This window comes from Oryctolagus cuniculus, chromosome 11, assembly GCF_051225735.1.
Source record: "Oryctolagus cuniculus isolate XC-2025 breed Fujian yellow rabbit chromosome 11, ASM5122573v1, whole genome shotgun sequence".
Taxonomy (NCBI): Eukaryota; Metazoa; Chordata; class Mammalia; order Lagomorpha; family Leporidae; genus Oryctolagus; species Oryctolagus cuniculus.
Window position 1 is genome coordinate 38,678,479 of NC_142877.1, and position 26,231 is coordinate 38,704,709.

The following is a 26,231-nucleotide window of genomic DNA, read 5'->3' on the forward strand; positions in this document are numbered from 1 at the left end:
GAAGTCGCTTCGGCGCGTGCGCACGACGAAAAACCTCCCCGGGCTAGTAGTAGTGGCGTAGCCGCTGGAGATGCTTCTGCGGGCTGGGCTGCGGCGCTTGTGGCCGCGATCTCGGGCCGCGGGGATCTCTGTAGAAAATCGGAGCCGAAGCAGGGCAGTGGCTTCTGGCGTCTCTTCCCCTGGCGGCACTTCGCCCGGAGCCCTAAATATCTTCGATCGGGAATTGAAGAGGAAACAGAAGAACTGGGCGGCCCGGCAGCCTGAGCCGATCAAGTTTGACTACCTGAAGGAGGAGGTGAGCGCGCGGGCTTGCCGGGGAGGGGACGGCTCCGAGCCTGTGTCCGCGTCCGGAGCGAAGCCCTGTCGCCGGCTGACCTTGAGCGGCAGCGCTGCCTCTCTGGGCCTCTGCTGTATGACTGCAGAGATGCTGGACTCTGATATTTGTAATGTGCTTTCTGTTCATTCATTCTCTCACTCACTCAGTACTGCGACCGGGGCAGCCAGACCACTGCCCTCATACGTTGGGGTTTGGGGATGAGAGAGAGATCGTGGACGAGATACGTGATCTTATTGTATGAGTAAGGTGAGGGAAGGGAAGCGAAGTCTAGTGACCGCCATGGTCGGGCGGAGGACGCGCTTGGGAAATTGGCGGTGAAAGGGCTTGTAGGCAAAGCGAGCCGCTGAGGTGGAAAAGATCTTGTGGAGGTCTGCAGTGAAGCTCCAGGGAGGGCGATCGTGGAGGGGCTCAGAATTGGCCCAAATCTTCAGGGACCTGTGGAATGAGGACTTTGCATTTTCTTTCCTGCCTGTGTCGTTCATCTAGAATGGTACCTGTTTGCCATAGGCAGCTTTTGAAATGTGTCTAATGCAATTGAGATGTGTTGTTAAGTATTAAATACACACTGGATTTTAGGGACTCGGTATGAAAAAGATTTATCAAATAGCTCAATAACAATTTTTGTATTGACTACATGTGGAAATGGTAGCCTTAGTGTGTCGGATTAGATAAAATACATTAAAATTCATTTCTCTCGTTTCTTTTTTTACCTTTTTTATGTAACTTGGCTACTGGGAAATTTTAAGTTATGCACGTGGCTTTGTTATTTTTGGACAGCACTGCTCTTAGAGGATGCTGAGGTACTTGAATGGCTTTAAGCAGTGGAATGATGTGATCTGATATAAGTTTTAGGAAGATCAAATTCAGATCTCTGGCTTGTTTGTGCCAGTTTGAGAGGCATTGTCCTTTCTGCCCAGGTGGGTTATGGACTGAGGGTCTCTACTCTGGACATATCACCAATCTCAGCCCTCAGTAAATGATTCTTCTGGAGTGGAGCAAAATTGGAGTCAAGTGTAAGAACTCTTTTAAGCCAATGTAACAACATTTTTTGAGCTCCTATGCCTGACCCGTGATTGACAATGGATCTTTCTCAGGGAGCCTTGAATGAGACAGTTGCCCAGAGATTTTTAATGTCTATTGCAGAGATAGAAAGCTAACTACCAGTAAATATTTTGTACGCTGTCCGTAAGGCATGGTGTCTGTAGCATGCTGATCCTGCCAGTTGCTGATTTCTTCCAGAAGGGTTTGTGAGGTCCTAGCTTCTCTTCTCCAAAAAACAGTGCTTGCATTACAACTTGACTGAGGCCTTGCCAATGTGCAGATCTAGAATAAATAAATAGAGTGTATGAGATTTCTTTCTATAATATGCAGAAGTTAGTCACATTAGGAATTATGTGCAAAATGGATTCCTCTGGCAGAAGACTCTACCTGAGCTCTTACCCTGCTTTACCCCAAAAAGCAAACATACCTGTGATCTGAACTTTCAAATTTGGGCCATCTTCTACTGCTATCCCAGGCCATAGCAGAGAGCTGGATCAGAAGAGGAGCAGCAGGGACTAGAACTGGCACCCATATGGGATGCCGGCGCTTCAGGCCAGGGCATTAACCCACTGTACCACAGCGCCGGCCCCAAAAGCTAAATATCTTGAGAATGGTTAGTCTTGATTTCGTGTAATTGCTTTCTTAAATTATTTGCCTCAATTTGTTTCCGGGGATATTTTATTATACTCTGTCCTGGATTTGAGGAGAAAGTTGCTGTGGTGAAATAGGAAAAGGGTAAAGGAAGTACTTATCATCATGTTGAAACATAAGTAACCTATAGGTTATTGTATGTTGCTGTACTGCTTCCTTGTTAAACCTATTAAGTGTAGGTCCGGAGCTATGGCATGGAGGGTTAGGTCTCTGCCTGCAATGCTGGCATCTTGTATAGACACCCGTCTGAGTCTCAGCTGCTGTACTTTCTGATCCAACTCTTTGTTATTTCTGCCTTTCAAACAAAAAAATGTACTCAGCTTAACTTATATACATCCTTGCCTCTTGTAATCCTTTAGGTTGGAAGTCGCATCGCAGACCGTGTATATGACGTAGCCAGGTAAGTGATATTTATCATAATAACATACAATGAACTTTTGGAGAAATACTCAAGTGAGAAAATGTAAAATAATATAAAATCAACAAACTGTTTTAGTCATATTTTAGATATATCCTTACAAATGAATGAGTTTATTTTGGATGTATGTGTTTCCAAGTCTTGGGAAGAGTTAATTTTGTAAGGTAAAAAAGGTGCTTCATTGTTGCAAATAGGCAATGCATTTCATTTATTTCATTAGTTACATTATTTCAAAGATCTGAAAGATAGCTATTATAATCATTCACTAAAATTTTAGATCATTTGTGATTTCATAAGAGAAGTCTTAAATATAAATCCATTTGTATTTTACAACTGCTTTGTTATAGCACTAAGCAGAACAGTCAAATACATGAAAGAATCTGTGATTATGGCTAAAAGCATATCTTAAACTAACATTAACGTTTTGGAATTAAATTATTAAAAATGCTAATCTAAATATCATTGCAGTAATATTCTATTATTACAAAAACGTAGTTTAGGAGGTGGCGCTGTGGCGCAGTAGGTTAATTCTCCACCTGTGGCACCAGCATCCCATATGGGTACCGGTTCTACTCCCGGCTGCTCCTCTTCTCATCCAGCTCTCTGCTGTGGCTTGGGAAAGCACTAGAAGATAGCCCAACTGCCTGCGCCCCTGTACCGATGTGGGAGACCAGGAAGAAGCACCTGGCTCCTGGCTTCGGATCAGCCCAGTTCTGGCCTTTGAGGCCACCTGGGGAGTGAACCAGTGGATGGAAGGCCTCTCTCTCTGTCTCTCTGCCTCTGCCTCTCTGTAACTCTGCCTTTCAAATAAGTAAATAAATCTTAAAAAAAAAAAAAAGAAAAATTAGTTCTTAATTATTTTATTTGCTGTATTACTTCAGACAATGCATAATTTCTGTGTATCTTTTTTTAGAGATTTCCCCCTTGCTTTGGATGTTGGCTGTGGAAGAGGTTATATAGCACAACACTTGAATAAGGTATATCTATTTGATAATTTACTTTGAGAAACAAAACATTTTAAGGAAAGACTTCGTTAATCAATTCAATTTGGATCATATTTCGGTTTTGATTATATTAAAGCTGCTAATAGATAATTTTATCTTGTATCCCTACTGGTAATTTCTTTAAATCTATGTGAGTTGTATTTTGTTTGTTCATACACTTGAAAATTTGCAATGAAAATCAGAGTAATGTTCATATATGTTATTAAGCAAACACTTTTAGCTAGAAGGCATATTAATTTCAGCAGGTAGTTAGAAATCTTTCTGTATAAGTTTCCTTTATTAATGTTCCTACCATTTTATTCTTCATTTCTGATTCAGACTGTAAAGACATCCATTTGTTCTCTTGGCCCCTGTATGTAAGACACAGTGATAGACACAAAGACTAAAGTGGGATTTCTATATAAAGTTTACTTAGGTAAAAACATACACTTGATTAGGGTGAGGAGGAGGGAGTAAGGCTCCCAAACACTTATTAATAATAGTAAATACCACAGAAATGGCACACGCATTAATGTGCAACAAAAGTTAAGGAAAGGAAAAATCAGTAGGTCAAATCTCAGAGCAAAGAATCTTACCTGGGATTTCAAAGAATTTATATTGGTAGTTTGTAGCTTTAGAAATCAGAGCATGGTAGGAAAAAGGCTGATAGGATGCTCTAAGGTGTGATAGAGTGATGCTTAAGGAAGACTAACTTGAAAGTAGTATGACAGGAAGGATTGAAAAAGTGGCAGGATAGAGAAGCAAATCAATTCAGAGGCTATATGAGAGATAAAGACCTGCTGTCACCTGAGTGGGGTCAGAGATATAGTTGATGGAATGTATGAGAGAGACCTAATGGAATCAAGAAAACGAGATGACTGATCAGATGTCGTTGGCAGGAGAAATCCATTGTTCTAGTTTTTCGCATCCAAAATCGTATTCATTGATTTCTCTTGTGTCCTGTCCTCTCACACTGAATCTATTAGCAAATATTATTTGGATTTCAAAGTAGATCTATAACTCTGCCACTTCTTACCATCTTCACTGTTACTGTATTGGTCCAAAATACCATCATCTCTTGCCAGTGGTCTCCCTGCTTCTACCTTTGCCCCTAACAGCCTGTCCTCACTTGTAACCCTTATAAATCACAAATAAAATCATTGTTAGTCTTCTGCTCAGAATTGTTGGCTTCTCATCAAACTTAGTAATAACCCAGGGTCCTTGTCCTTAAGGCCTTCAGTGAGCTGGCTCTTCAGCATTTCTCTGACTTTATTTCATTCCTCTTACTCCCTACTTCTCAGCAACCCTGCACTCATGTTGTATCTCCAACAGGCAAGGGCTTTGCATTATGTTTGTTCTCTGTATTTTCCTCCGTGATACCAATATGTGGCTTAGTTCCTCACCTCTATCTGGTCTTTGCTCAAATGGCCTCTCATCAAAGATCCCTTTCCTGACTCTTTTATTTTAAAATAGTTCCTACTTTGTTCCAGTGAGTAGTTTCCTTACTTGTTTCCATAGAACTCTAACTCCTGATATATGCTTGTTTATTTGGTATCTGCCTTTTCTTACTTGACTCGCTCATTTTTATTCACTACTAAATTCCTAGTACCTACACCACACAATGAAGATTTATTAAATGGCTATTACATGAGTAAATGCAAGAGAACCTTAAAGTTCTAGGCACTTCAGTACTAGAAAAAAAAAAAAGTCAATACTAGAGAAGTGGTGCAATGAGGAGCTAAGGAAGCAATGAGGAACAAAGGATGATTCCTATTTCAGATTTGTGTCTGATCTGAGATGACAGTGAACTATATTGGTGTTAATGTCTGGCAGGTAGTTGAAAATGTGGAACTGGAATCAAGGTGTTGAGGTTAGGAGCTCTCACTCGAAGTTCAACATATAGGGGTTCAAGATTCAGCTCCGCCACTTGTTGTTTGTGTGCCCATGAACCATTTACCCAGTCTCTCCATACCTCAGTTTCTGTGAAATGTGGGCACTAATGCCCATCTTAAAGGCTGCTGGAAGGATTAAGTGAGATAAGTAAGTGACAAAGTGGAGACCATTGTTTATATTTGGAAGTCCCTGTCCATGGTGGCAATGAAAGTCATGAGTAAGTACACTCTAGGGGCAAGAATATAGAAAAGAACCTTCCAGGAGTATATTTAAGGATGAGAAAATGAGGAGGAACCAACAAAGATTTTGTGAGTAGTGAGATAGACAGTGTCTTAGTAAATTTTTTTTAATTATTACTATTATAAGATGCAGACATCCCTGAAGTCATTTTAAATACAGCAACATTTGGTACACAGAGCCTTTTAGGCAACTCAGGGGTCTGGAAGTAGAGCCAAGCCTTATGAGGAGAATTTGAAACATCAGAACAGCATCCATTTTGTTCACCTGCTCTCTCGGATTACACGGATGCTATGTGTGTTGCCCTCTTTCTTTTGTAGATTCTGCTTCATGTTCAGCAGTGCATGTGGCTCCCATATGAATACCCCACAACCAGTAGTGAACTGAAGCTAGCTCATACCAGTCCATAAGAGCTGATTATTAACAGCTGTTGCCAACTCTATGTTCAGTGACGCTGTGTTGATAGCTTGAAATCAGCCATGGTGAAAGTACTTACACCATGTAAGTTCTCAAACGCTACAAATCAATCCCCAACCAAGAGCCACTTATTAAATACTTCCTAGCACACCTCTTCCTAAACCACAATGATTTTATGCTCTTCTGACTCTGTGACCCTCTCCTCCTTTCTCTAGGTCTCTTAGTTCAAATTTTCACATGATGAGACAGGAACAGATAGTTTGGTTGGCTTAACTGTTCACCCTCACATGAGAGCCAATTGTGTACATCTCTTCCCAACTCTACATTTAGCAACATCATGATAGTTAACACACAGTCCATCTTGTTGGAGTAGTTTGCATTGGAAATCAGTAAACATTACAATTCAGACACTGTTTTTGCATTTTTTGAGCGTTTGTATTAAAACATTTACTTGCATACCTGTTGCCCTCAGGTAATCAGCAGTGACCAGGTAATGGTGGGGTTTTATGATAGGGTATATTCTTTCTAAACCGTTGGCAGAGATGTTCTTTATGAAGCAGGGATAGTGGAATAAAAAGGATTGACTTCTCTAATAAAGGAGGAGAGCCAGAGTAGAATATACTGAAGGAGTTTCTAGGAGACCACCCCTAGGGTTGTACTTCAGGGAGGTCAGGTGAAGCAGAACTGAGAGCCCTAAGAGCAGACTGTTTTAGTTGGTGCAGGAGCCCATTTGTGATCTTTAAAGACAGTTTTGGAAAGCAGTGGAAGGGAAGCTAGATTACAGGAAACTGCACAGAAAGGCCTTAGTAGTTAGAATTGTGGATTATAAGTGAATCAACTGGGAAGTATGTAGAAGTGAGGAGATTTTTTCAAGATTGAGGGCTTTGTCTCTGTTGTATGGTGAGGAAAAGAGAAGATAGAATGAAGGTTGGTAGAGATGGAGTTAGAGCAGGATCCTGGAGGAAAGAGAGCTGAGTGAAAAATTAATCTAGGACAGAAATCTTGCAGTACCCTTTGCTGGTGGAAGGATGAGAGGATGAAGCAGGTAAAGTGAAACCCCTTAAGCCCTACCTGCAAGTCTGTGTGTCATTATTCTTTGTAAAATCTGAGTGAACAACTAAAAGGCAAGGAATTCATTCCAGGTCCTTTGTGGCCCAAGAGTGGGAAAAGTAGCCCTCAGCATAGCATTGCATAGAGAAGTTGATGCAGAAGTCCTAAAGCAGGAGAATCACGTAAGGAGGTTAATCATGCACATCTGTGTTCTCTGTTTTATTAAATATAGTTAAATCTGTGAAATGAAGGGTTGGTTAGCTGGATATATTGAAATGTATATAATGGTATATATTATACTGGTATTATACAGAGAGATATCCTAACAGAACTGAAAATAAATCTGTAACTATCATTTTCTCCTTTAGAAATCCTATCCATTTATTTGTTATAGGGTGGGTGTATTTGTTTTGGTTTTGCATCTTCTTATCAGCTTTAATTATTCCATTGCAGGAAACTGTTGGAAAGTTTTTCCAAGCAGACATTGCAGAAAATGCTTTGGTAGGTGTCTTTGAATGGAAATTTGTTTTTCCCCTGGATTTAAATATAACACACATGAAGTGTGTTATAGTATAGAAAACATAAAGGAAAAGGGAAAAATCACCGCTACTCCCACTACTTTGAGGGGCTGCTAATGACATTTGGTCTACATCTTTGCAGATGTTAACTGTCTGCCACCCTGTGTATAATTTTATATGCATAGTATTATACTAATGTTCCTTACTTTTAACAGAACATCATTTTTTCTGTCAGTATATATTGTATATGTGTGAGAGTACCATCTAATATGTATAATCCTTAGTTTTTTATTTAAATTCTGTTGAAAGGCACTTATGTGTTGTTTCTCAATAACCAACACTGCCATAGACAGTCTTGCATAAAGCAACTTTGTGTGTTTAATTTTCTTTTTTTTTTATTTTTTAATTTTTTTATTTTTTGACAGGCAGAGTAGACAGTGAGAGAGAGAGACAGAGAGAAAGGTCTTCCTTTTGCCGTTGGTTCACCCTCCAATGGCCGCCGCGGCCGGCGCGCTGCAGCTGGCGCATCGCGCTGATCTGAAGTCAGGAGCCAGGTGCTTCTCTTGGTCTCCCACGCAGGTGCAGGGCCCAAGCACTTAGGCCATCCTCTACTGCCTTCCCGGGCCACAGCAGAGAGGTGGACTGGAAGAGGGGCAACTGGCACAGAATCCGGTGCCCCTACCGGGACTAGAACCCCGGGTGCCGGCACCGCAGGCAGAGGATTAGCCTATTGAGCCACGGTGCCAGCCGTGTGTTTAATTTTCTAATTGTGCATATGTTCTTGGTAATAAAATTAATGAATTCATTAATACTCATTTCTAAGTTTCTTTTTTAAAAAAAGGATTTATTTGTTTTAGAGGTAGAGTTACAGAGAGGAAGAGGCAGAGCCTGAGAAAATTCTTCCATCTTCTCATTCAGTCCCCAAATGGCCACAATAGCCAGGGCTGGGCCAGGCCAGAGCCTGGAGCTTCATCTGGGTGTTCCACGTAGGTGCAGGGGCCCAAGTACTTGGGCCATTTTCCACTGCTTTCCCAGGCACATTATCAGGGAGCTGGATCAGAAGCAGAGCAGCCATGACACGAACCAGCTGCCATATGGGATCTGGCACTGCAAGTGGCAGCTTAACCTGCTACGCTAAGGTGCCGGCCCTGTAAGTTTCTTTCTTTTTCTTAAAAGATTTTATTTATTTGAGAGATAGAGTTACAGACAGACAGAGGGAGAGACAAAAAGAAAGATCTTCCATCCACTGGTTCACTCCCCAAATGACTGCAGTGGCCAGAGCTGGGCCTATCCAAAGCTAGGAGCCAGGAGTTTCTTCCAGGTCTCCCACATGGGTACAGGGGCCTAAACATTTAGGCCTTCTTCCACTGCTTTCCCAGGGCATAAGCAGAGAGCTGGATTAGAAGGAGCAGCTGGGACACAATCTGGCACCTATATGGGATTCAGCGCTGCAGAGAGAGGCTTAGCCTACTACCCCACAGCTCTGGCCGCAACTGGTATTTCTTGTGATTTTTTTGTAATAATTTTTTAAAAGATTTATTTATTTACTTGAAATTCAGAGTTACACAGACAGAGAAGAAGAGGCAGAGAGAAAGAGAGAGGTCTTCCTTCTGCTGGTTCACTCCCCAGTTGGCTGCAATGGCTGGAGCTGTGTTAATCCAAAGCCAGGATCCAGGAGCTTCTTCCAGGTTTCCCATGCAGGTGCAAGGGCTCAAGGACTTGGGCCATCTTCTACTGCTTTCCCAGGCCATAGCAGAGAGCTAGATCAGAAGTGGAGCAGCCAGGACTCGAACCAGCACTCATATGGGATGCTGGCACTGAAGGCAGAGGCTTTACCCATTTCGCCACAGCGCCAGCCCCTATAATAATTTTGTGATGTGCCTGTACTTTGTCCTTCATCTATTTTACCCTTCACATGTTATTCTAAGTTGTTTGTAAGAGCTTGTTTAGCAGGGATTATTAATTCTTAATCATGTTTGTTGTATTTTCCCTGTTTTTTACATTGTTTTTTGATTTTAGAGTTTTTAATTAGTTTATCATTAAATATGTCAGTCTTTCCTTTGTAGTTTCTAGCTTTTGAGTTGTTTTTTCTTAGACTTTTTAAATTTAACAGTATAGAAAGGGTCCCCTATATTTTCATCTAGTACTTAATAACCTCAGTTATTTCACTGAAATCTTCAACTTTATGGGACTTTTTTTTGTGTGTGTGAGGTATGAATCCTGATAATATTTTCCCAACCAGTTGGCCAGTTTTCTGGCTGATGTTAAGTGTCATAAAATATTTTCTGAGTGCCTTCTGTATGCCACCTTTTTTACCTGATAGAAACTACAAATAAATACAGCCTTAAGTTGAACAATGATTGTGTTAATTGCAACTATATAAATGTTTTTGATCTTTTATTTTTTTTTTTACCATTAGAAAAATTCCTTAGAAACAGAAATTCCTACTGTCAGCGTTTTAGCTGATGAAGAATTCCTTCCTTTCCGAGAAAATACATTTGACCTTGTGGTTAGCAGTTTAAGGTAAGTAATCCATTAAAAACACATATGTTATACTTGTGAATAGATAATTTATGCCATAACATTTTATTCTTTTTATAGTTTTTATTCTTATGAGGTCAAAATAGTAGGTAATGAAATATTCTTAATAAAATTTTTTTATGTTGGGAATACTTTTTTATTTTATTTATTGCTAAAATTTAGAGGAGTGTATTTTTTTTTCTATTCATTTGGAAGAGACAGAAAGAGATCTTTCATCCTCTGGAACTCAATCTGGGTCTCCCCCCTATGGCAAGGACCTGAGTACTTGAGCCAACACTTGCTGTCTTCCAGGATGCACATTAGCAGGAAACTGAAATCAGAAATAGAGCCAGGACTTCAATCCAGGCATTTTGATATGGTTTGCAGGTATCCCAGTCAGCATCTTAACCCCTGTACCAAGTGCCGTCTCCTTAATAACCTTTTTTAAAATCATAACCAGCTTTTTTAGTTTATGAACTATAAGATTTCTCTTAATTAATGGATTCTTTGCTCCCTAGAGGAAAAAATATGATGTAGTCTCAAGATTTTTTTTTTTTTTTTGTCTTTTCCTACAAGTTTGTACAACTTGCTTTAGCTAATTTGTGATAGAGGGCTTTCCTCCCTGATGTAACTTACTATTTTGGAATTGATATTGATGGCTTCGGTATACAAATGTTAGAGCAGTTGTATCATAAACTCATCTTGGAAACAAAGGAATGCTGAAATTTCCTTCAAGTTTAATTCTTCTGCACAGAAATGTGGTCCTCAGTGTTAATTTTTTTGTTTCTTTTCTACCATGTTCCTTTGCATCTATTATACAAACATGTATTGTAAATATTTATTAAATAAATTATAATATGTGTGGCACTGATTTAGATGTTTTGGAGGAATACAAACATGAATTCAGACAGGGACCTAGTCCTCAAAGAACTCAGTCTATAGAAAAAATAGAATATTCTTGTGATATCTTATTTCTTCTTATAGTCAAATCGATTTTGTTTCAGAGGTTTTCTGATAGTTGTGTTTAAAGTGATAATCATCACAGTTTTCCCAGGACTTTGCCAGTGTTAGCACGGAGAGTCCTATGTCCCAGAAAACCTCAGTCCCAGGCAAAGTAGGAGAGTTGATTACCCCTGCTGTCTTCCTCAGTGAGTTGTGATTTCTTCCTAGCTTTTTGTATATGTGCTGAAAATTTTTAGAAAAACATGTTCACATTCTGTAATGAAATAAAAACCAGAATTTTGGTTTAAAGGAAGGAGCTCTGGGCAGGAAGTCAGAACCCAAATTTTAACTTTAACTAATCTGCTTACCATTTGCAAGTAAGTTAATTCTGTTGCTGTTAGTTTCCTCATAAGTATGATAGGGCTTATCATAGGATCTCATTATTTTTAAAGGTATTTATTATCAGGAAGCATTAGGAAACATAAATGGGAGTTTCTCACAGTACGGTTTGAACTGGGTATTCAGTTCTGCCCTGGAACTGCCAACACTATCAGGAAGGCTTGACTGTACTCTGCAGACACTGAAAATATGATTGTTGCTCCACAAATAATCATACATAATTATACTCTGGGAGACAATAAAGAGTGTCAAAAGTAAATTCAAGAGATCTTTTATATTTTGGTGTGTAGAGCTCAGGTTTTGTTTGGATTTCATCTTTTTTATTGCCATAAAAATACGTGGAATACACTACACACCTATTGGAATAGCCAAAATCTAGAACACTAACTATACCAAATGCTGGCAAGAATGTGGAGCTACAGGAACCCTTCTTTAATCGCTGGTGGAAATGCAAAATGGTACACTGACTTTGGAAGATAATTTGAGGCACTTTGGAGGGCAATTTGGCACTTCCTACCAAACTAAAGCTATTTTATCATATGATCCAGCAATCATGATCCTTGTTATTTACCCAAAGGTTTATGCCCACACTAAAACCTGCGCACAAATGCTTACAGCAGCTTTTTTTTTTTTTTTTTTTTTTTTTTTTTTTTTTTTTGACAGGCAGAGTGGACAGTGAGAGAGAGAGAGACAGAGAGAAAGGTCTTCCTTTGCCAGTGGTTCACCCTCTAATGGCCGCTGCGGCCAGCGCGCTGCGGCCGGCACACTGCGCTGATCTGATGGCAGGAGCCAGGTGCTTATCCTGGTCTCCCATGGGGTGCAGGGCCCAAAGACTTGGGCCATCCTCCACCGCACTCCCGGGCCAGAGCAGAGAGCTGGCCTGGAAGAGGGGCAACCGGGACAGAATCCAGCACCCCGACTGGGACTAGAACCCGGTGTGCCGGCGCCGCAAGACGGAGGATTAGCCTAGTGAGCCGCGGCGCCGGCCTACAGCAGCTTTTTTTATAATTGTCAAGATGTGGAAGCAACTAAGATGTCCTTTGGTGTTTGAATATATAATCTGGTATTTCTAGTCCATGGAATATTCAGCACTCAAAGAAATAAGCTCTCAAGGCATTAAAAGACATGTAGGAAACTTAGACACATATTACAAAGTAAAAAAGGCCAACCCAAAAAAAGACTGTACTGTGTGACTCTATGACATTCTGGAAAATATAGAACTCTGGAGATTGTGAAAAAGGTCAGTGGTTGCCAGCTGTTAGTAGAGGAGGAAGGAATGAATAGGCAGGGGACGGAGGGTTCTTAGGACAGTGAAACTACTCTTCATGATACTATAATGGTGGGCACATATCATATAGGTTTTTGTACAAACCTATAGCATATATTATACCAAGAATGAGCCCTGATATAAACTGTGGATTGTCGATGATAATTAGTCCTTGTAAGTTCATGAATTGTTAACAAATAAGCCACTCTGTCAGAGAAGTTTGACCATGGTGGAAGCTGTATGTGTGTGAGAATACAGCATTTATGGGAAGTCTCTTTACCTTCCTCTCAGTTTTGCTGTGAACCTCAAAACTGTTCTAAAAATAATAATAAAATATTAACAACAACAAGAAGTGGGATGTTATTTATTAGAAAGCCCACTGAGTTACACTTTTGGTGAATAATACTGATTTTTTTCCTTTTTTTAAAAAAAATTTATTTATTTGAAAGAGTTACAAGGAGAGACAGAGAGAGAGGTCTTCCATCCGCTGGTTCACTCCCCAGATGGCCGCAACAGCTGGAGCTGTGCCGATCTGAAGCCAGGGGCCAGAAGCTTCCTCTGGGTCTTCCCGTGTTGGTGGAGGGGCCCAAGGAGTTGGGCCATCTTCTGCTGCTTTCCCAGGCCATAGCAGAGAGCTGGATTGGAAATGGAGCAGCCGGTTCTCGAACTGGCTTCCTTCCATATGGGATGCCGGCACTGAGGCAACAGCTTTATCCACTACGCCACAGTGCTGGCCCTGAATAATACTGTTTTCCTTTGGAAAAGTTTATATCTGCTTATGATTTTTAATTTTTCCTAGGAAAGTAAGACTTAGAATACTATATTCTGTGGTTTATTTACTGGATTTAATTGATAAACCCTTTTGAATATGTCATTAGGTGCTAATTTTCATCATTTTCATCAAATAAGATCTTAGTATACCACTCTTTGGATGAAACACCTGAGTAGAAATGACTTATACTTTATTTAGATGAAGATACTTAGATAATCAAATCAGATATTTTTACTTAAACAAAGTGATAAACTGGCATGAAGAATTATCTTCTTTGACTGAAAGATTTCCCCCAGACATGTTTATTATTTTAAAACCTGTATGAAAAGATCAGTGAGTTTTAGTATGCAATTTCAGACTTCAAAATTAAACCATATTTGTATCTTATCATTATATAAATAATGATATTAATTATACTAATTTTCAGCTAAAACATATACATGTTTTCATATTTTAGTTTGCACTGGGTGAATGACCTTCCTAGAGCACTTGAACAGGTGAGGAAACTTACATTAATTCTACTTTTTTGTTTTATTATTAGAAATTCAGAGGTGCCTCCATATTCACAAACCATTTAGCAGGAAGCTTGATTAGAAGCAGAGGTGTTGGGACTTGAAGTCGCACTCTGATATGGCACATGGGCATTCCAAGTGGCAGCTTAACCCATGGTTACGCCCCTCTTTTTTTTTTTTTTTTTTTTAATATGAGTATGTGTGTTAAGTAACCCTGTAAGATATCTTCTTCTTTTTACTTCTTAGAAAACATGCCTGGAGAAGTCAGTTAAATTGAAGGGAGGTTGTTTTAATGGTTGGAGCATAAGAAACTGAACCAAGGAGGCAATGGTAGGAGTTAAAATGAAGAAAAATATTTTAGGACTCTACAGAAGAAGAGTCAACAGTTTGATGGCTTGTTAGATCTGAAGATCAAAGAAAGCGAAGAATCAAAGCTCACCTTATGCCGGCGCCGCAGCTCACTAGGCTAATCCTCCGCCTTGCGGCGCTGGCACACCGGGTTCTAGTCCTGGTCGGGGTGCCGGATTCTGTCCCCGGTTGCCCCTCTTCCAGGCCAGCTCTCTGCTCTGGCCCGGGAGTGCAGTGGAGGATGGCCCAAGTGCTTGGGCCCTGCACCCCATGGGAGACTAGGATAAGTACCTGGCTCCTGCCATCGGATCAGCGTGGTGCGCCAGCCGCAGCGCGCCGGCCACGGCGGCCATTGGAGGGTGAACCACTGGCAAAGGAAGACCTTTCTCTCTGTCTCTCTCTCTCTCACTGTCCACTCTGCCTGTCAAAAAAAAAAAAAAAAAAAAGCTCACCTTAAAGTTTTTTTAAAAAAAATTATTTATTTATTTATGTGAAAGGCAGAGTTACAGAGAAGCAGAGGCAGAGAGAAAGATCTTCCATCCACTGGTTCACTCCTCAAATGGCCACAATGGCCAGAGCTGGGCCCATCTGAAGCCAGGAGCCAGGAGCTTCTTCCAGGTGTCCTACGTAGGTGCAGGGGCCCAAGTACTTGGGCTATCTTCTGCTGCTTCCCCAGGTCCATTAGCAGGGAGCTGGATCAGAAGTGGAGCAGCTGGGACTTGAACTGGCACTCATATCAGCAGCTTTACCTGCTACGCCACAGTGCTGGCCCTATCACCCAAAGTTTTGAATTTGGATAGTGGGGCAAGAATTAGCGAAAGTTGGGGGGATGTTAATGATCAGAAAAGAATAAAAATAGTAAATAACAGAAATATGACTATTCGAAAGGGCATTTGGTTAAAGAAGAGGTGTTTTTCATGTGGAGGGAGTGGGGATACTGAGTTTGCTGAGACATAGATGTCCATGGGCAAGGCAGTTGAAGATGAGTTTAGAATTCTGGGAAGATAGGCAAAAGATTGAGATTGGAAAGTCACCTTCATGAAATTGTGGGAGTTGATAAGCCCTGTCAGGTAGAGGGGGCTGCAGAGAAGTGAGGACTTATCTTAGGTACTTTATTCGGTGGCAGGAAAGGGAAGTAATCGTAAAAGAGCAGAAGAGAGAAACAAAGATATTGCAGTTTGTTTGCTTATATATTGCTTTGTATTTGCTTCATAATCAATGTAAATTTAAGATGGCTTTGATTAGACTACTGTGATTTTGATTCTGGTTTTCTTTAGAGTCTACCTTTTCTAGTGGTCTTCATTGTTGAGAATAGTCTGTTTTAGGATGGACTGAGGACAGCTGCTCCTCAGTCTCTTTCCTCTGCTGGACTGGCTCAGGCTTGTTTATAACATGGTGACCAGAAGAAAGCAGGTCAAAGCATGCAAGGCTATTTGAGGACTAGGCTTGAAACTGATACACTGTTATTTCTACTTCATTTTTTTGGTCAAAGCAAGTCACAAGGATAGCCTAAATTCAAGAAGAGGGAAAAAAGACTCCATCTCTCAATAGGAGTTGTTAGAAAATGACACTTCAGAGGGCATAGGTATGGGAAAGGTTGTGATTTTTTTAAATCTATCACATTTAAAACTATTGTTTCTTTCAATATTTTTATGATGATAAGAGTGGGTCGTGTCTATTGTAAAATTTGAAAATATCCAGCATATTCTTAGAGTTAATAGTGATAGTATTGTCTCTCTTTACAAATACATTATACAGCAATCGTGTTCTGACAGTTGTTTATTTAGATGTTATTTATTAGGTTGCTTGGCAAAATAAGATTGGTAGTTATAAAATGTTGATTTAACATTTCTATATGTAAAATCTTGAATGGTTTTGTTGTCTTGTATTTATGACAGATTCATTACGTTTTAAAACCAGATGGTGTATTTATTGGTGCAATGTTTGGAGGCGACACACTATATGAGCTTCGATGTTCATTACAGTTAGCAGAAACAGAAAGAGAAGGAGGATTTTCTCCACATGTTTCTCCTTTCACTGCTGTCAATGACCTGGGACATCTACTCGGGAGAGCTGGCTTCAATACACTGACTGTGGTAATTGTCAAGGAAACCAAGTAATCTGATGATTGCACATTATAGAAACAGCTTCTTTTCATTTTCAAGATAGAAAATTATATATCCATAGTACTCTGGAAAGATTTGAGGTATTTTTCTCCCCTACCTCTTCCTCCTCTTTTTTTTTTTTTTTTTTTAACCTCTTCCTCATCTTTTTTTTTTTTTAACCTCTTCCTCGTCTTTTTTTTTTTTTTTAAGGAAAAGCTCTTAGCCATGCTTAGTTTTGTATACACCCATCTTGATTGACATAAAGTAGGAATGTGAAATTTTTAGTTGTTTGTTACCTGAATAACTTAAAAAAAAAAATACCATGTTAAATTGAGACTGTTTTATAAACATACTAATCCATCAGAATCTTCAAATCTAGATTTTGAGTATATGATAGGAATTAGAGCATTCCAGATGATAGGAAAAAAATGGGATACATGGGGGCATTTATAGTACTGCTTCCACCACTAGCCCTTGGCTGAAATAATGCTATGTGAAGCAGAGATGAAAACGGGTGGTTTGATCAAGGTTAGAGAAGGTAGGATGTGTTCTGCTCATATAGAGTCATTGCAGAAGAAACATGGAGTCAGCATGGCGCTGTGACGGGATAGGGCACTGGTGGCCAGTTAAGTGTAACGTCAATCCTGACGCTGTCCATTTAAAGCTAGGGGAATTTGGGTCATTTATTTCACTTTGAGCATTCATTTATTTTCCTTTTTTTTCTTTTTTTCTGAAATATAAGTCTTTTTTATTTGAAAGGCAGAGTTATAGAGAGAGGGTGAGACGGAGAGAGAGAGATCTTCCATCTGCTCGTTCACTCCCCAAATGGCTGCAACAACTGGAGCTGGGCCAGTCAGAAGCCAGGAGCCAGGAGCTTCTTCCAGGTCTCCCACATGGGTGCAGGAGCCCACGGACTTGGGTCATTTTCTGCTGCTTTCCCAGGTGCATTAGCAGGAAGCTGGATCAGAAGTAGAGCAGCCAAGACTCTTAACTGCCACTCATATAGGATGCTGGCACAGCCCTGCTAACTGTCCACAGTGCTGTCCCCAAGCATTCATTTCTTCCAAACATGTAAATACTGTTCACCTCAGGTGGCTGTTAGTTTTAAATAAGATAAAGGGTATGTTACACAGGAGCCATGGTAAATGCTCAATAAATATTAGCTTCTACCTTTCTCCTTCCCAGCCCTCTACTCTAGCACTTTGCAGGACTAGGCTTCCAAAGGGGAGTTATCTGTAGAGGTAATGACTGCCTCTTCCACCTCCCTCCGATAGCAGAATCATTCTAAGGACATCATTACTTTCTTCAGAGGTCAGTTGAGTAGACTTATTGTATATGATTTTTTGCAAACTCTTCAGGCCTGGAAACATCTCTAAACCTAATCAGAGGCGATTGGAATTCCTTGATGAAGAAAGTTTCTCACTGTGTGATTAAAAATGATAGGCTTGAAATTAGAGGTTGTTTGTGGAAATTTAGTGTGAATATGTTTCATAAAATCAACTAACCAAAAATAGGTTGTCATACCCTTCCTTGTTTTGATAGAAAGTAAAGGGCATGGACCAGCAGGACCTCTGATGTTGGAAAGGGAAGAAACAACGGCCTAGAAGAATAGGCTAGGAACTGAAGTCAACCCGCAGCACTTCACAGCTGTGTCTGGGATTGACCTTTTATAAACTTTTAAATGACTGAGTCAATAGAAACTGTGTTCTGAGGTGTTGAGCAGCTGAAAATTGGAAAAATGCTTCATATGAGTGCTCTGTTTTGTAATGAAAACAAGGATTGTTAATTCAGGCAGTTAATACAGTTGTGTATTGAAGGATCACTGTAATTTTAAATATACTGTAAATTATTTAACTAACACACAAATAAACTCTATGGATGAAGTGAAAGTCTGTTATCCCCTTAATCCCAACAGTCTTAGTTGTCTTCCGAGAGTAGCAGCAGTCCTCAGAATTTTGGTCAGGAAGCTTCTTTTCATTTAAAAATTATTGAGGACCTTAAAGGGCTTTTCTTAATGTGTTTCAATGTATCTCAGTATTAACCACATTGTTTAAGTATTTATTAATCCATTTAAAAATAGCAATAATATACCCACCATTGTTAACCTAATTTTATGAAAAAGAGCTGTAATTTTCCAAACAAAAAAATGGAAAGGATATCATTATTTTACATTTTAAAAAATTTCTTTAATGTATTTCAGAAAGTTTATGAAAAAGTAGATTTGAAAATAAATTTATTTTAGTGCAAAAATTTTTTAAATCTATGCAGAATTTATTCATAGCATGTATTTTCATGAACTTTTTGAAGACCCCTAGCATGCTTTAGTGAAAGAGAGCTAAATTCTCATACTTGGTTCTGCCTTGAATTCTATTGCTACATCACATGTCTTGTAGCTTCTATAAAATACCACTGTATAGTAAGAGGTGGAAAAGGCAAATAATGTCTTAGTATTATTAAGAAAATAATAAGAATCCCAGGGACTCCAGGACTCATACCACCCTTTGAGAACTGCTGTTGTAGTGGTAGCTACTATTATCAATTTGGCATGTAACGTTTAAGTTTCTTTTTTTTTAAGAATTACTTTGCCTTTCTTTATATATACACTCATATATATATGTACATGTTTCTGAAACTTGTTTTTAATTTGTAACAATATATTTTAAAGAGTTCTCTAAATCAATGTGGATATATTTGTCCTCCTTAACTTCCACATGTTGCTTATTGTACTACAGTTTTACTTAACTGTTTCCCTATAAATGATATTTAGATTTGTTCTAATTATTTTTTGCCAGTAGAAGCAGTGCTACAATCCATATCCTTCTATTTCATTTTATTTATTTACTTTTACAACAAACACTTATTGAGTACCTTTTGGGTGCCAGATACTATTTCAAGTACTTTGGATATGTCAGTTCTTGGATTTATAGCAGGCCTGTCAGTAAATTTTAGAAGATCTAATACTAGGACATCGTACACAAAATTGTTTTTTTGTTGTTGTTCATATGTGGAAAAAACGTGTCCATGGTTTTCATCAGATCTTAAGAGATCTGATGTGGCTGAAAGTTAATAAGAAACTCCTGATTTTAAAGCCTTAATTGCTAATATTTCCTTTACTTACACTGCCAAGCATTAGGCTCACTACATTCTCCTTACCACACACACACACACATACACACACACAACTTTTAGATAAACAAACACCAGATGCTGAATCTTCTGAGAAAGAAGTTTTTTACCAGCTTTTAAGAAGATGAGGCAGCCGGCGCCACGGCTCACTAGGCTAATCCTCTGCCTTGCGGCGCCGGCACACCGGGTTCTAGTCCTGGTCAGGGCGCTGGATTCTGTCCCGGTTGCCCCTCTTCCAGGCCAACTCTCTGCTGTGGCCAGGGAGTGCAGTGGAGGATGGCCCAAGTGCTTGGGCCCTGCACCCCATGGGAGACCAGGAGGAAGCACCTGGCTCCTGCCATCGGATCAGAGCAGTGCACCGGCCACAGCGCGTCAGCCGCGGCGGCCATTGGAGGGTGAACCAACGGCAAAGGAAGACCTTTCTCTCTGTCTCTCTCTCTCTCACTGTCCACTCTGCCTGTCAAAAAATAAAAAAATAAGTAAAAAAATAAAAAGATGAGGGAGAGGAGCCAGCACATGACATAGTGGGTAAAAAGCTGATGTCTGCGACACCGGCATTCCATACGGGCGTTGGTTTGAGTCCCTGCTGCTCCACTCTGATCCGGCTCCCTGCTGATCCTCCTGGGTAAAGCAGCAGAAAGCGGCCTATGTACTTGGGCCCCTGTACCCACATGGGAGACCTGTATGAGGCTCCTGGCTCCTGACTTCGGCCTGGGCCAGGCCTAGCTGTTGCTACTGTTTGAGGAGTGAATCAGCAGTTGCAAGATCTCTTTCTCTATCTCTCCCTCTCGGTTTCTGTGACCTTCAAATAAATATGTAAATCTTAAAAAACAAAAAGTGATGAGGGAGAAAAAAAAAACAATAAAAACCCAGATCTATCTCCCTGTTCAGAAAGGGGTTTGGGAATTTATAGAGTGAGGGTGCATGGGGTATAATTAGACAAAACCTAGTGATGGGATAGGTGCAGAGGAAAGGAGATACGGAAAGAAAGCCCTGTGAGCATGCGCACTAACAAATCGTACTTTTACATATGTTGTGTGTTCAAAGACGGCTGCTCAAAGGTCATCAGAGATGTATCATTTAACAAACCCACCTGAGGTAACTCTGGTCAGTCTGAATTGCCCTGCAGACTCCAGTCACAATTCTGGCTGCAGCTGGTCTGCCTGGCTTCTCCTTTTTTTGTCCAGAAGAAATCTGTGCTTGAGACTAGGAGGTGTCCAGAAGCACCAGGATATTTGGGGTGTATCTGTGATCTCTACCACTGTTATCAACAGTGAACCCCTACATCAGGCTTCAGATGGAAGGGGCAGTCATCACTCTATAGTTCATTTGAGAAATAAGCCTCATGGTGTCAACAGAATGCACATTTCCTCAGCCGGTGTTGTTAAGCAGCATTATTCAAACTTCAATGAAAATATCCTTGGAGATGATCATATTTGGCTTAGTTCTGGGTCCCGGATGTTGAGAAGGATTGATAATGACTCTGTACAGGGAAATGTAGGCAAAAAATGTAAGAATCTCTAAATTCTGCCTAGAAGACTAGCTCCTTCCTCTCCACCCCACCCTGTAAAACTGTGATATCCTAGGAAAATTTTCAAAGTCTTAGAGAAGAGGGTGAAGGTTTGTAGCATCCAGAATAGATTTCTTCTGTGTTGTTTCCAAGGAAAGAACAAGAACCAGTTGATGGAATTTTAGGGAGATTTTTCTCACAGTGGGAAATACTCTTGTTTGGCAATTTGAGATTTTCATATATCAAGCAAAAGCCAGCTGACACTGATAAAGGATATTAAAGTAGATTACTCACTTACCATGAGAGATTGGTCAAGATAATCTCTACAGCCCTGTTTCAATTCTGGATTTTTTAAAATGATAAATATCAACTTTTTCTTTTTACATAGGACACTGATGAAATTCAGGTTAACTATCCTGGAATGTTTGAGTTGATGGAAGATTTGCAAGGTAAGGCACTTTAAACAATATTTTTACCCTTTTTGAGACACATATTTTGAAAGCACACTCAATGGCAGATAGTGGATTCATTGGTGAGGAGAAAGCAGAAAATCTTCATGGAGTTTCTGTGCAGTACAATTTTCTGAGGTTTTCCATATCCTAATTTAAAAGTGAGCAAATTGAGGTCTTAAGAAATTAAGTGTCTTATCTGTGATTGCATGAATCTGGAGTTATTATTTGAATCCAGAGTCCTATACTGTGTACTTGGTATGTTTCAAGTTTTTAAACATTGAAGTAATTGTGTAAACTCAGTCAGGTGCTTTGATCTTAAAGGTATAGGTGCCTGTATTTTTAACCAGACTAAGTTATAGAATATTTCCAGTCCCCTAGAAGATTGCTTTGTACACCTTCTCAGCTGCTCATCTGATGGTTTTAAATGGGTCATGTATTATCTGGAACTCGTTACTAATATTTACCTGAAAAAGGCTTTGCTGCTTTTGTTTTGACTATAAAGCCTTTTACAAAAACTGCATGTTAGCCTTTCATGTCTCTTGTCCTTAGGAGGATTAGAGGAATTATCTAAAGATAACTTGTAAAATGATATTTACCAAAAATAACATTTCCTGGTTGCTTTTATATTCATTTATTTGCCATGTATTGAGCATCTGGCATGTGTAACCACAAAGCCACTGGTGAATACATATAGTTCCTGGTCTCAGACAGCTGATATTTTAGTAGAGAGAAAGGGACACACAGAGGTAAATAGACATATGCATTTAGCTGTAAAATGAGATCCTTTGTAAAGCACATGGAGAAACCAAGAGAACAGGTCACTGATCCCACCTAGGGAGTTAGGAGCTTATGCAGAAGCAGCAGCACCTAAGCTAAAATGAGTTTGCTTTTAGGCTGGTGCTGCAGCTCAGTAGGCTAATCCTCCGCCTGCGGCACCAGCACACTGGGTTCTAGTTCCAGTCGGGGCACTGGATTCTGTCCTGGTTGCCCCTCTTCCAGGCCAGCTCTCTGCTGTGGCCCGGGAGTGCAGTGGAGGATGGCCCAAGTGCTTGGGCCCTGCACCCCATGGGAGACCAGGAGGAAGTACTTGGCTCCTGGCTTCGGATCAGCGCCATGCGCCTGACGCAGCGCACCAGCCGCAGCGGCCATTGGGAGGTGAACCAATGGAAAAGAAAGACCTTTCTCTCTGTCTGTCTCTCTCACTGTCTACTCTGCCTATCAAAAAAAATTAAAAAAAAAAAAATGAGTTTGCTTTTGACAAGAAGTAGTGTAGTTGTAGTTTTGAGGGGACAGGCATTGCATTCCACATGGACAAGATGGCTAGTGTAAAATCACACAGGCATCAGAGGACATACACATGCTTTACTCTCCTGACAAAAGAACTGGATGGTAACTCAGTGTTGCTTGAGTGTGTAGAATAATGAAATGATGAGACTGACCTACAATTAGAGTCTTCTGGTTTTTGGGGGGTGAGATTTGTGGTTTCTTGAAAGAACTTTACAGAGGAGAGACAACCATATTAATGTTGAAAAGCTCACCCACCAGCATTATTTTTAAGGAAGCATTATCTTCTAAGGAAGATAAGACTAGAGCTAGCATGGTTAATCTGACTTGTTACATATGGGGAATCCGAGACACGGGTAGAAGTTAAGGAACTTCTTCAAGATGATGTGGTTAGTAAGTGGTAGAGCCAAGATTTCAATCCAGTCAAGCAGCCTGATTCATAGCCTGAAATCGCAACCACTCTACTCGGGAAAAGTCCCAGGCAGACAGGGTTGAATGAATGGTAATAGGATGAAGGATGGAGCTGAGCAGCTGGGGAGACTTCCAGGTGTGCAGCTTTGCCAACTGAAGAATGGTGTTACCTTCACGCTGGTTTTCAGTTTACAGTTACATTTGTGTTGACATTTTTTTCTTGACTATGTGTCTCATTTAAGCTGCCATTATTATTAATTCACAGAAAAAAAAAGTCCAGAATATTGACCTTATTTTACAAAACAAGTTGCCTATCAGCTGATGAAAGCGTGAAAAATTTTTGAGGCTTTCACAGTGATTTTAAGGTAAGTTCAGTTCTTTTTCTTTAAACAATACTCAGTATTGTTCCTACTAAGTCATAATTAAATTAAGTTTTTTAATAATAAGTTGAACTTAACCTTAAAAACACTGTGAGAGTATTAAACAGTTGCCTGCTGGCTAGATTTTTCTTTAGTCCCAAAGGTTAGAAGTCCAGAATGATTTTTAAAAGTTAGGTAATTATAGTTTCCAATGGTGTTGTCCATATCTGGGATATAAGCAAGCCATGGCAACAGGACACCGAGGTAGAGTGTAGAAAGTGATATAGTGGTCATCAGCAAGAGTCTTCCAGTTTGTTCACTTGATATGGTTGATACTCAGAGTATTTTCTAGTAGTGGGTCTGAAACGCTAGCACCGGAAGCCCTCAGAGATCATCTGGTCTGGCCACCTGGATGACTGTGGTGTTCCATGGCTGCAAGAGCAGGAGCTATGTTCTTCTTGATGATGATTAATCCATGAGTTTGGGTCTGTTGTTTTTCATGAATTGAGGCTGTTGTACTCAGAGGAAGTGGCTCATTGATTTTAGTAGCAGACATTCATTAGAGAATTATAGGAATTATTTACGATTGGAGAGAAGAGAAAGGTTTAGTTTATTAATTGTTTTTAGTAAAACTGCTTTTGGTAGATTATTTTTAAATTATTGAAGAATAATAATACTAGGAATCTCTTATTTGTTTCTTAATTTACAAAAGTAGAAAAACAAAATTAAGAAAGTGACACTTGATCATGTAGCGAAGCTTAGCATACAGGATAAATACAAAGGATTACTGGGTTTGAAATTCAAATTTTGGAGATTCAGTTTTAAATGTGGCCTTTCATAATATGGGATTTTTTTTTTTTTTTAGAAAAATCAAACACATTATTAATTTTTGATGACTAGAAGAATGATATTTATCCTAGCTTTTAATCATCAAGTAGAAGTAAAGAAATCTAAAAGTAAATTTTAAAACAAGAGAAGTGACTCTGAAAAGAAAGCACATCATTCTTTCCCAATCTGGGTCAGTAAAATCTGAAAATACTTAACTACAGTAGCTGTGGTGCTGTCTCATGAGTCCCAAAGCCCTCATCCAGGTTTCACTACCATACCTACTACGGTTTAGGAGTGAGGCATTGTGGCACTGTCTCATCCTCCCTCAAAGAGCAGTGAAAAGAAGTGTCAGATGTGGCATCCATGGAAAGGCATTTGCCAAGACTGAAGACTCACCCTGGCGGGCCAGTCCCCTTGCTTTTGCCCACCTGGCTTTCTTTAGACTGTTGCTGGCAAGCAAAGCATTATGGAGCTTCTCTCCTAAAATTTGACTGCTTTTCCTGTCTTGTTGTTCCAGAAGGTTCAGTGGTTTGCTTCAGAATCACAGGGAAGCTTTGCCGTAATCTGAAAGTGAAATGGGAGTTAGGTTATTTTGCCTGACTACTGGAGATTGGAGTTGAGTATTCTGATGTATGACATACGGTTAAATCTGTGATCCTAAACTGCTCAGGGTATTTGCTGTATTCTCTCAGACTGCTTGTGCTGTATTTCTAGGTATGGGTGAAAGTAACTGTTCTTGGAATAGAAAAGCACTACTGCACCGAGACACAATGCTGGCGGCTGCAGCTGTGTACAGAGGTAAGACCCATGCAGAGGCCAGCTCACTCCACCTGAGGCACAGTGAGGAACCTGGGCCACGTCCCGTGGATTCCCTTAACACTGCCAGTGCTTTTTCTTTTTTTGTTAAGGCATCATCAGATATTGTGTCCTTCCTCTGGATTTTTTTCCATATAGCGTTTATCATTTTTTTATTATCAGTGTCTCACTACTAAGAATTTTCATGTGAAGTATTCTCAGATTCTATAAGTATAGAGTTATCCATTTTTCTTTGGAGGCATGACTTCCATTGAACAAGTGTTTTTTCTTGTGTTTTTTTTGACTTTATAATTTGTCTTTACAGAAATGTATGGAAATGAGGATGGTTCAGTACCTGCTACGTATCAGATTTATTACATGATAGGATGGAAATACCATGAATCGCAGGTAACATTATGAAGACAGATCCCTTCCCTTAGTGGGTTCATGTTTCTGTTTCTGTTTTATAGCTTATTACAGTGGAGTGTTTTTTTATGTAAGTCAGTGTTAAGGGGGTGAATCAGGGCCATGTATATCTATTTCTAATATCTTTAATCTTTCTCATTTTCAGGCAAGGCCAGCTGAAAGAGGTTCTGCAACTGTGTCATTTGGAGAGCTAGGAAAAATAAACAGCCTCATGTCACAGGAGAAAAAATCCCAATAAATATTTTATTCCATATTAATGTAGTCTAGATTTTTCATCAGAAGTAAGTAACTTTCACATTTAAAACTGTGACATTTTGAAGCAAGAAACATTCTATAAGCTATTTACTAACAGACTTCTCAAATAGTTGACCTAATAACACATATGTATTTAGTATCCATTTCAGTTTCATGTTGTTTCTGTTTTCATAAGGACGTTGTTATACAGTGATTTGGGTATCTTATTGCAGATTTAGCCTAAAAGCAAAGAAAATATTTCTTGAGGAGGCTACTGATAGGTTAATATATATACATGCATGGCTCAATGGGAAAACATCACTTATGGTAACATTTTGTACCTTTTTTCTGCTTCTGGCCTTTTGTCATTTCTTCGGGCAGGAACAAGTCAGTGGA

At 39.8% G+C, this 26,231-nt stretch overlaps 1 protein-coding gene across 7 annotated transcripts; it reads left to right on the top strand.

The window, feature by feature from the left end:
* Positions 1-70: 70 nt before the first annotated feature.
* Positions 71-25,858, top strand: NDUFAF5 (NADH:ubiquinone oxidoreductase complex assembly factor 5). Of its 7 annotated transcripts, none has more exons than XR_016216000.1 (12): positions 71-295; positions 2,389-2,429; positions 3,361-3,424; positions 7,481-7,528; positions 9,965-10,068; positions 13,903-13,942; positions 16,204-16,511; positions 21,435-21,495; positions 23,459-23,558; positions 25,095-25,178; positions 25,501-25,583; positions 25,747-25,858. XR_016216000.1 is itself a non-coding variant. In XM_002710965.5 (11 exons), exons 1-11 carry the CDS (start codon positions 71-73, stop codon positions 25,837-25,839), a joined length of 1,041 nt encoding a protein of 346 aa, XP_002711011.1. In that variant the 3' UTR covers positions 25,840-25,858. The 7 variants fall into 7 exon arrangements, 2 of the variants coding, with proteins under 2 accessions (XP_002711011.1, XP_089163468.1); XR_011380013.1 differs by having other exon boundaries at positions 16,204-16,401; XR_016216001.1 differs by having other exon boundaries at positions 16,226-16,401.
* The last annotated feature ends 373 nt before the right edge of the window (positions 25,859-26,231 follow it).